This window comes from Micromesistius poutassou (assembly GCF_964030765.1).
Source record: "Micromesistius poutassou genome assembly, chromosome: 17".
NCBI classification, from domain to species: Eukaryota; Metazoa; Chordata; class Actinopteri; order Gadiformes; family Gadidae; genus Micromesistius; species Micromesistius poutassou.
Window position 1 is genome coordinate 10581748 of NC_140287.1, and position 11485 is coordinate 10593232.

General features: G+C 42.8%; 1 protein-coding gene across 1 annotated transcript; it reads left to right on the plus strand.

Moving 5' to 3' along the window:
• Positions 1 to 401: 401 nt before the first annotated feature.
• On the plus strand, positions 402 to 11185 carry ppm1aa (protein phosphatase, Mg2+/Mn2+ dependent, 1Aa). Its single transcript, XM_084482250.1, has 6 exons — positions 402 to 741; positions 1536 to 2389; positions 2503 to 2620; positions 3118 to 3229; positions 3356 to 3413; positions 6522 to 11185. The coding sequence occupies exons 2-6, from the start codon at positions 1553 to 1555 to the stop codon at positions 6549 to 6551; spliced, it is 1155 nt and encodes a 384-aa protein (XP_084338376.1). The 5' UTR covers positions 402 to 741; positions 1536 to 1552; the 3' UTR covers positions 6552 to 11185.
• Positions 11186 to 11485: the final 300 nt, after the last annotated feature.

Genomic DNA, 11485 nt, shown 5'->3' on the forward strand with positions numbered 1-11485 from the left:
CATGCAATTGTTGTATCAGTCGACGAATACCTTCGAGCTATGTTTTGGCCATAAGCATTTTCAGATTGTGTGTAATATGGGGGCCGTCAGAGTGGATGACCCTGGGAGACTTGGAGAAGGGCTGCTGCATGGCTCACGAAGGTGTCCGGAAATTAACCATTTTTAGGCTAAGCCCTGTTACCAAACACATGGAGGTGGAACATCATCACATAACAACACTAATCCTTCCGTGGGTTTAATTGAAATTTCTGTCATGTTATTACGTAGCGTTGCCCGGACAACACAATACACGAAGACTGCAGAACAGGGCTGCGAGCTCGATGGGGATGATGTCATGTTTTGAAGTACGCAACCGGTAACATCCGGGGTTCTGGGTCTGCGCGTCCCCGTCAGCTAGCTAGCGGGCTGTCAAGCTGTCAAGTGGAGAGGCTGGGGCTAGCGTTCTGCTTCTCTCTGTTTGGCGACAACAGCTCCGGCCCGAAACTTGATTAGATAACCAGTTAGGCTATACCTTAAATTAACAGCCGAGATATGTAATGCATCCCTGGCTCACACAGAACAGGGAGTTCCGCACTTTCACACATTGCATGCACTGCATCTGAGAGACGTTTGCTAGCTAACTAGCCAGCTAGCTTAGCTAACCCCTCATATCTTCGGTCAACCCTGGTTGTTATCTGCGACTAGTCGGTCCGCTTAACCGCTGCAATTTCCGTTGCTGCAATCCGATTATTCGGATATTTGGTAAGTCATCCACTTGAATTAATGCGTATTTTTTCCGTAATCTAAGTATCGGTGTGATGCCAGCCCTCCTCGGATAGCCTTAGCTAGCACTGAGCTAGCCCAGCAGGCCGCGGCTCTCCTTGCCATTGGACTGAAAGGTGGAGAGGCCTCTTAAAGTTAGCCCGTCAGGGACAAGGGTCAAAGCCTCACAGCGAGTCGATCTCGGTTTGGTTTGGTTGGTTATGTTCTCAAGGCAGTTATTATCTAAAATATCATCCGTGGTATCTAAAATGAACGCGTAAATCTTGTCCGTCGCACGTCCAGTTACTCAATTCGTTTTTAATGACCAACACTCCTCACAATTGTGCTTGAGTTAACTAACCTGTCAGTGGATCAGAGTTCATGTACGTGTGCTAAACTTAATTGGTTGTTATCTGGTGATGCGTTTAGAATAACAATCGGTTGCTCGTTATTCTCAATGCAAGTATATCATGCAAGGGTCAAAGGCCGTCTGCTTTAATAGTTAAGCTAGCAGTGTTCCAATATGTAGCCAAATATGAACACAACTCTACTATTTTTAGACTGGAGCAGGGTGGCTGAACTGAGCTCCAAGATGCTAATCTTTTTACCATAAAAGGATGACTGAACTCTTCTATATTGTGCTCAATGTATTTCGGGAAATGGCATTATTGCCGATATAATTCTGTAATATAATCATGAGTGTAGCAAATTGTCAGTTGTGTCAGTGTGTGTGTCATGTGTCAGTTTTGTCTATTACTAAAGGTTGTTTTTTTCGTGTTTTTATTGTTTTATAGGTTACAAAAAGGATATAATGGGGGCATTTTTGGACAAGCCAAAGATGGAAAAGCACAACGCTCACGGTAACGGCAACAGCCTGACCTACGGACTCAGCAGTATGCAGGGATGGAGGGTAGAGATGGAGGACGCGCACACAGCCGTCGTTGGCCTTGCCAACGGTCTGGATCTGTGGTCCTTCTTTGCTGTTTATGATGGGCACGCCGGCTCCCAGGTGGCCAAGTACTGCTGCGAGCACCTGCTGGAGCACATTACCAGCAACCCAGACTTCCAGAGCGCCCTTGACGAGAACCCCTCTGTAGAGAGTGTGAAAAACGGCATCCGAACCGGCTTCCTGCAGATCGACGAGCACATGAGGTCCATCTCGGAGAAGAAGAACGGCGTGGACCGCAGCGGCTCGACCGCAGTGGGAGTGATGATATCCCCGGGCCACGTCTACTTCATCAACTGCGGAGACTCTCGGGGGCTCCTCAGTCGGGGAGGAGCGGTGCACTTCTTCACACAGGATCATAAGCCCAGCAACCCCCTGGAGAAGGAGCGCATCCAGAACGCCGGCGGCTCGGTCATGATCCAGCGAGTGAACGGGTCCTTGGCGGTGTCCCGGGCGCTGGGAGACTTCGACTACAAGTGTGTGCACGGGAAGGGTCCAACGGAGCAGCTGGTCTCCCCGGAGCCTGAAGTGTATGCCATAGAGCGGTGCGAGGGCGACGACGAGTTCATTGTGCTGGCGTGCGACGGCATCTGGGACGTCATGGCCAACGAGGAACTTTGCGAGTTTGTCAGATCTCGGCTAGAGGTCACAGACGACCTTGAGAGAGTCTGCAATGAAATCGTTGACACCTGCTTGTACAAGGTATTGTGGACTCACAACATAACAACATGGGGGGCTTTTATGAAACCGCACATTCAACTGTCTGAAAAACCTTGAATCTTAATTTGCTTTTTCTTTTCTTTTTTTCCCAACAGGGAAGTCGGGACAATATGAGTGTGGTTCTGATCTGCTTCCCAGGGGCTCCGAAGGTGTCTCCGGAAGCGGTTAAAAGGGAGATGGACCTGGATAAATACCTGGAGAATAGAGTAGAAGGCAAGTGTTTTGTGTAACCTTGTTAGCTTTTACAAAAAAAATTGTTTTCATTATATCTTCGTCCATATTTTGCAAAGCTTAGCCAAAGCTACATTCAGCACAGTTCAATTCACCTCTAGTGTCGTGTCCTTCTGTGGCTGCATGGGAGGCTGACCTTACGTAGTTGGAATAGAGCAGAATGCCAACCGCTCTGCTGAATAGAATAATAGACATTTTCAGACACTTTTCAGGTTGGTTTCCTCCATTGGTTTTACTGTGATTAGTTCAGCTCGTGTTTAATCGTGATGGTCAGTACTTTGCTTCAATATAAAGAGGTCTGCAAAGGTTTGCATAAATAGTCACCTCAGACAGCGTCACATGTTGTCCCTCCAGAGACATAAACATCACCCCTCATTTCTGTGATACGTTGAAACGCAGAGTGAGTATAGATGAAACAAACTCTGAATGCATGTCTGGAGTTAATGTTTATTCTGTCCTTTGTTTGTGTTTCCCTACAGAGATCATCAAGAAGCAGGGTGACGAAGGGGTCCCGGACTTGGTGCATGTGATGCGGACGCTGGCGTCGGAGAGCATCCCTAACCTTCCCCCGGGAGGAGAGCTGGCCAGCAAGTAAGTCAACGGGGTCCATCAAAGGACTCCATCTCGCGTGGGAAAGGGGAATGCCACTGGCTTATTGAGCAGCAGAACATGTATCGCTGTTGATTGTTCTGAGGGTAATTGTGTTTTTCCTTCCAGACGAAGTGTGGTGGAAGCGATGTACATCAAACTGAACCCCTACCGAAGTGATGACACAGTAAGTATCCCAGCCTCTCCATGACTCGCTCCCCTGTTGGGAACGTCTCGTATGACTGCATGCTGTTGATGCGTGGCCTGTACACTTGAGATCCTTGTGGCATGCATGCCTTTTTGTTATTTAGTCTTTTTAGTGATGCTTTTGTGATGGTACAGTAAGGACAGTACTGAAATAGAGCGAAATGGTCCACTAGATGTTCAAGTGTTCAATAATGCAATATTGCTTTATTCAATGCTCTCTACTCACGGTTAAATAAGATAAGCCCAGTACACCTCAATATTAAAAAATGTCATACATTTGCAGGCATAAAAAAACTGTTAATTGTGTAAACATGGTGCGCACAGGGAAGACATTTTCAAGTTTGTATTGACCAAATGTTATATTCTTTATACATTTTTCAAAAGAAAAAGTGCAATGAGAGGGGTATTTTAATTTATTTTCTTAGAGATGTTAATTGTTATAACCACAACAAAATGAAGGCCAGGATCTTTTCATCACAACCGAGTCAATGACATTCCTAGTTCTAAAAACACAACGTCAGATAAATATGATAAAGAAAAAAATAAATCTGTACTACAATGCAAAAGTCTTAAGCACTACACCATACAGTTAAACATATTTCGCATATATAATAATTGTTCTTAAGTCCCAAAAGGTAAGCATGAAATGCCATATTATAGGTGATAGTGTTAATGTCATTGATACATTGGCAGATTTAAAATATAGCCAAATAGACTTTGATTACTGACTGGACATGATTCTGCTTAGCCTCTTGTACTGGACATTAAATAACTGATTTTGTGGTTGCTCAGCTGAGCAAGTATGATAAAGTACTACATAGTATAATATAGTATTATACAGTAATGTATGGTATACTCTCCTAAAATACTATATGGTGATCCCTCTTCCAATGGCAAAGCCTTTTGCTTTGATATAGTCAATTTGATGATAATAGACTAAACAGTTCTGCAAAAGGGGTATTCTTTAAAAAAATTAAATGTGACCCTTTGCCAATGGTTACCTGTTACCAAGCAAAAGGATTGGTCACCATGTGTCACCAGCCATTCTTCAAATGCCCACACAAATGGTCCCTCGTCCCTCACACACTGCATGTACCGCCTCAACCTGCAGTCGGTCCCTGATGTTATAACACGGAGCCTTTCACTGCTTATTCTCAATCCCACTGAAAATATGCAAACCAGAAATTCCTCCACTATAGCGGCAAAAATACTTTCTGCATGCAAATATTTGCTTAGCACTGCAGTATACAATTCATATTTGTCTCTCTTGCCACAGCATTTTTAATTATATTAAAAATAGTTTTAGTCAATGGGTAAATTGTTCATTGATGCAGCAGTTTGCCAGTATCTGCCATTGAAGAATAAGACGTGTGTGTGAGTTTGGCTCTTGGGATCAGATCTGTTCAGATCCAAATTGTCTATTGATATCAAGCCCAATATCCGGTTCCTAGATCTTCTATTGGTTCATACATCACCTACATACACCTAAATCATTTTGGGAGAATTAACATTTCTTATGGAAAAAGGCATCCATGCATGCATTTATTCTGAAATATGCATGTAGTTCTTGTAGTTCTGTAGGTCTTTCCGTAGTGAACCTTGAAGCCAACATGGTGCCGAGTTGAGCCTTGTGCTTCCTGCTGGTGGATGAGGTCTTGCTTACCCTTGCAAACAAACATTCATTCATTTTCCCTGCAAACCAAAAGTAGAAAGAGCAAAACATTTCATACAACCTTATCTATGTTTATGGTCCAGACTGATGTAGTGTACTTATATTATTATTATTATAATTATATTCATTAATTAATTAATATAATTAATTATTTCAGGCGGATTGTTATAAACCATGATGATTTTGGACTGTAGCCTTCATGGTTAAGTTGGTAACATGTTTGGACTTGGTGGGCATTGTTTAACCTGCGTACATACAGGGGAATGCCCCTGCACTTAGATTTCTTCCTTCCTTTTCTTCTTTATATGATAGTGAATATTATTGCCATCACCAATAATATTCTTTGAAGTCATTCCGTTGGCAGCAGCCATTTGTAATCTGAACTGCATGTAGTATTGGATGACCGGTATGGCCTTTTTGTAGTTTCAGCTTGTGAAATCTGCCTCACTGCATAGTCACGCATAGCTCTTATTCTGAGGTGGATCTGGCCCTCACACACACACAGGTCTTATTCTGAGGTGGATCTGGCCCTCACACACACACAGGTCTTATTCTGAGGTGGATCTGGCCCTCACACACACACAGGTCTTATTCTGAGGTGGATCTGGCCCTCACACACACACAGTTCTTATTCTGAGGTGGATCTGGCCCTCACACACACACAGGTCTTATTCTGAGGTGGATCTGGCCCTCACACACACACAGGTCTTATTCTGAGGTGGATCTGGCCCTCACACACACACACACACGCACAGGTCTTATTCTGAGGTGGATCTGGCCCTCACACACACACACACACACACACACACACACACACACACACACACACACACACACACACACACACACACACACACACACAGGTCTTATTCTGAGGTGGATCTGGCCCTCACACACACACACACACACACACACACACACACACACACACACACACACACACAGGTCTTATTCTGAGGTGGATCTGGCCCTCACACACACACACACACACACACAGGTCTTATTGTGAGAGTTGACGCCACGTTGTTTTGTCGACTATCTGCCCGCCCGCTTTGTTGCCAATGCAGTAGGGCAGTACTGCTGGGTCACTAACGTCCTGAGAGGATGAGGCCGACCACTTGTGTTTTAAGGCCTTCTGTGCGAAGCCACCAACATCCATGTAATCTTCCTCAAATCCATAGCAGCATATAGCTGAACATAGCAGCTTGTCTGTCTCCCCGTGTCTGGAGAGGTAAATGTCCTGAAACCGGAACCGAATCCACAGGCCTGATCTGCCCCGCCCCGGGCACGCGGTCCGGGGGTGTCGGCTCGTCGACTGTGTATGATGCATATCCCTGCTGAAACGTGTTGGGTTCCATGGAATGTGGAGCCAGAGTCTGAAGGGTTTTTCCTTCCTTCTCCTTCTCTCTTGTCAAGGACTCCGCGTCCACAGACGACATGTGGTAACGCAGCCCCCCCCTCACCACTAACACAGCATAGTTAAACCACCATCCTGTCCGGGCCCCCCACCTCCCAGCGCCGCTCTGCGGTCAGCGTTCCGACACTCGGAGCGTTTGCTTTCCAAGAAGGGAATTTCATTGGATGGGGAAGAGGAGGAGGAGGAGGAGACGGAGAAGTGTGCACACAAGCCTGAAATTGTGCAGCACCTGTCCACTCTGGAATGGAGCATCCCCACTCTCTCCCCCCCCCATCTCTCCTTCCTTTGTGTTCATCCACCCCAACATCACTCTCCCTCCCTCCCCTCAAAGTAATCCAAAACAACTTTGGTCCACCAGGTGTTTTCTTTTACTTTTCTCAAAATGAATTAATCAGCCTAAGGATATTTTTCTTTCTGTAATTAATTTGATTCACATTTTTCCTTGTGTGTTTGTATATTTCAGGTTTTTTTTTGTGAAGTGCAATTGTCCTGTACAAACAGCCTGTATTTAATGCAGCTTGATTTTAAGTTAAAAAATGAAAGAAATTAAAAAGAGAACCTTTTTATGCACTATCTGCCTTTTTTCCTGCTCTTCTGGAGTTCTAACAAATGTCTATTCAGTGAATATTACTGTTGTCCTCCAGCCACTGGCGCTCTGCTCTTGTTTTCTGTTAGTTTTGCTCCTTTAAGAAACGGGTAAATTGTATAGGATGACAGCACAGTAAGCTCTAAACAAACCATTCTAATCACTTATTTTCCTCAGCTTTTTTTTAATTTTTATTGTTCTTAGTTTTGTGTTTTTTTCTGTTGATCTTCAAGTTTTAATGGCAAGTTGTATCTCAGCCATTTCAAAAGCCTGGAGTGGATAAAAAACATTCTTTCTTAGACCGATGAGGAAGGTATTATGGAAAAATGACATTTTCCATATTACCTTTTACAAATAAGTCTCATTAAGACACCGTTAACAACTTTGTTATGTGTGTGGATTTGTTATTATGCAAATCTGTATCAACTATACATAAAAAACCGGGGAGGGTTGCATTGTAGTACAATAACTAACACTCAGTTCACCCTAGTCCACATTATATATATATATATATATATATATATATATATATAATAAAAACAGCCAACAAAATAATGATAATAAAGTTCACCAATGTCATGCGATGGGTATCAGCCAGCCTGTTCATTGACCGTGTCCGTCTCTGTGTCACATGAATACTCATTTATAAATCTACATTGCCCAACATCATGGTGCCATATGATTGATGCCCTTCAGCGCCAAGCGTCTCCTTCATGAGACTTCTTCAGTTTTCTATCGATAGAATCGTATGTCTTGCTTTTGGTATTGTTTTTGAAATCCAATGATGCCAGTAGTTCAAGCACTGATGTCTCTGGGCAACATAATCCTAGCTCACCTGAATACGGGAGCGTTTTATACTCTTCACTTCAAGGTGACGCTTTTTTTTAATTTAGAATTGGTCTTCATGTGCAAGTTTTAACCAAGAACAAATGAACAGAATGCAATAACATCTAGCGATCATAACGCGTCTTTTAATTCACTATTTAATCTGCGCGTTTCCCCAAGCCAGAGCACAATACAGTTTGCTGCTATAGTCTATCTGATTTGCAGTTATTTTCCCTTTTTAAAAACAATAGTCTCTAACTATACATGTATTCCAATGTATTTCTTGAAGAAAATTTGTCTTGTTTGAGATTTATTTTTTCTTTTTATTTCTAACTACCTACAATTGCATTGTTGGAATTTTGTGTCTGTAAATATTATGAATTTCAAGGAATAAATCATGCAGATTGAGTTAGGGGTTTATTTTGTACTCTTGTTGAGGAACTGAACTGTTAATCAATGGTTTAACATGTACCCCCCCAGTCCTCACTCAAAGGATTCACACCAATTGATCAGGAATTTGCAGTTGGAAAAACAGAATTCCTATCAGGTTGATATCATCCAGCTTAGAAGAATTGCTGTCAGTTGTGCTTTCATAGCGGAGTGCCCTATAAAGTCATCCCATGCCCCGATATTGGCAATGCCAAATCTCCATTTAGATGGTTTGTATAGCTCTAGTTAATCCAAGAGAAAACATTCATGGGTCTTGCAGTCTGAGACCTCTGAGGAACCGAGAGGGTGATGCTAATCATTCAACTGTTGATTCTGGAAACAAAGAAAACCCACTGATTACAGGTCTCTGGTGTTGTGGAAATGAGTTTGGAGAATCCTAATGGGGCCCTTATGTTTTTATGCCGACTGAAAGGGAAAAACAGATTGAATAAGTATGATTCAAAACGGAAAAAATGCAGATGTGAGGAAATACTAAGTTTTGTCAAAATGTATTTGCCGTCATACTTTTTTTTTCTTCTATTTTAGTTTGTTCATTGAAGTCATGCATCTGTATGGAAAGCGCATATTTAGTGTTTGGTATTGTTGCTAAACCTCACCTGACCCTGTCATGTCATCGATCCAGAGAGGAAATTCCAAGTCTTTTTTTAATGAAATGGTTCATGCAATATTCTGCAGGATTCTTTAAGCAGCATCACATACTTCCTCTTGAAGAGAGGGGCGTCCACTCTCTCTGACACCCTTACCTCTCGCTACACCAGCAGATTCAACACACTCTCTGGCCCACCTGTAGTGCATGCTGGCTCTGGAACTAGGCGGGTTCCTCATATAGTTTAGCCCTCATCCATCTTACCTCGGTACCTAAAGGGAATAATTGGCATTAACGGGGAAAAATTGCGGACATCAGAAGTCCTACTTGGAATGTAAAAACATTGAGTTCTTTTCACCTGTCCTCTTCCAGCCCCGTGAACAACAGTGATGATCTGAAACATTGACTCACTGCTTAACTTCTTATCAGACCGGTGTTTGCTCAGAATAACCAAACACATCACTTAGGTCCATAACCAAACCCCATTGGTGTTGGTGATGGTAAGTTGGAAAGCTAGGGACATGGCCGTGTTAATTTTCAGGAGTATTTTCCTAAGCTTATTCCGATCACATGTCTTTCCGAGGATATGGTGCTGTCCTTTTAGGTTGGATCTTAGTGTTTGCCTGTTTTTTTATTTTTTATTTATCCCTCTCCTAGTGATGTATTCCTAATATTAGTTTTCTAGCTCTAAATTATTTAGCGAGCGCTCACTGAGTGCGCTACAGATTGATGTGTGAAGGTATTGGAGTCTCCTTGTAAAGGAAAATGTAGATGAGCTTGCTTATAAGGCTGGCCTGTTGGAGTTGGATTGATGTTTATGTACAGTATTTGACGGAAGTGGGCGTTGATGAAAGAAAATATATGTCCACTGTAAATTATAACTTATTTTGGTAACTAGCAGAAACCTATTGCCCATGGCCTTTTTACAACAATGTTTTCCTCCCCCCCCCAAGCTCTGAAACTCTCCTGTAGTAACTTCAGCAACCTGTTTACCTGTGTAATATTTATGTAGGTGAGAGATCTAGAATTGTATCAAAGTTCAGGGTTCTAGAAGTGTACGATGTGAGGTAGTAGATCAACGATGACAATGGTCATATGCACTGATCGTCTGTATAACCGGCTTTGAAACAGAAACGACGTTGCTCTTACAGGGTTACCTTCGCTCGACTGGAACTTGTGTATATTCTTGTACAGAGGTCTATCTGACTCAAGATCAAGAGATTTGCTTAATGCTTGCACCCTTGTGTACATATCAACGTACTTTGGTTGTGGCATTACCTGTCTGACCCTTAGCAGCCGTGTGTGTGTGTGTGTGTGTGTGTGTGTGTGTGTGTGTGTGTGTGTGTGTGTGTGTGTGTGTGTGTGTGTGTGTGTGTGTGTGTGTGTGTGTGTGTGTGTGTGTGTGTGTGTGTGTGTGTGTGTGTGTCCCCCCTCTGTAGGTGGGACTTGAGCCCCACTTCTATCTCTCTTCAGCTCATTAATAAGCTCACCGATTTGCCTTACCCAATTTTAATGTCACCCTCCCCCCCCCCTCCCCGAGTACTTAATCAGTTCAACACTATGAGAAGGGATGTGGTCCGCAGTACTGCTGGAAGCTCACTACCGCCTCCATGTTGGAGGACCTAGTGCTGACCGCATCGCGTGGGAAGTCACGCGGGACACATCTCCCACCTCGCTGGTTTGTCTTTGTTTTCGTCCTCTTGAAGTCTTGACCCTGAACGTTTATTTTATTATTTTTTGTCGGGACTCTTGAAGATGTCATACTTAAAATACAAATTCACGTGTCTAATAATCTGTAACCCTGTAAGCATTCAAATGTGCATACATGCATTCATGTCTGCTATATTTATGATCAAAAAAGCTTTAGAGTGATGTAGATAAGTATTGTCGATGTTGATTCAAGCGCTTCTCAGAGGCCTCTGTGGGTGATTTTACAAAGTTTAATAATTGTATATTTTGTATCATGGTCTAGCTCCACAGGAATGGCAGAAAAAATGTAAAAACGAAAAAAAAAAGCTTTGTTCCAGAACTAAACTGTATGATTTGTGTTGTTGATTGAACAAATTGCATTCCTTGCTTGTGAATTGATGCTTTCTCTCCCTGAATTGCCTCCCTTTATTTTCCTCTTTTAATTTTTTAGCCTCTGAAGTTTGAATAAAATTTCTAGTTTGCAGAATGTATCACTAAATAAATGGGTCGTTACCTTTTACCTCTGAGTTAATCTCTTCTGGTGTGTTGGCTATATTTTATAAATAGAAGAAACTGGTCCGTTTTAAATCGGTCGTGGTGGAACAATGATGTGCATTTAATGGCACAAGTAAATTTTGGGAGAAGAATTCTAGCCTGCTCCATTAGTACAGACTCGAGACTTAACGAAATGAGAGATTCTCTGTGGTCCTTCAAATGTTGTTGACTCTGCCCTTGAGGGAATGGGATGAATTGGGTTTGAGTGGTATTACAAAAGCTTTAACCTGAACCTGTATCATGTTACAGTGCATACTGCCGTCCTGTGCAGA

Bases quoted from the DNA above. Each gene is read 5' to 3' on its own strand.
- ppm1aa (XM_084482250.1), top strand. From the start codon at position 1,553: ATGGGGGCATTTTTGGACAAGCCAAAGATGGAAAAGCACAACGCTCAC. The intron at 2,390-2,502 runs GTATTGTGGACT...TTTTCCCAACAG, and splicing joins TTGACACCTGCTTGTACAAG to GGAAGTCGGGACAATATGAG. The intron at 3,230-3,355 runs GTAAGTCAACGG...TTTTCCTTCCAG, and splicing joins GGAGGAGAGCTGGCCAGCAA to ACGAAGTGTGGTGGAAGCGA.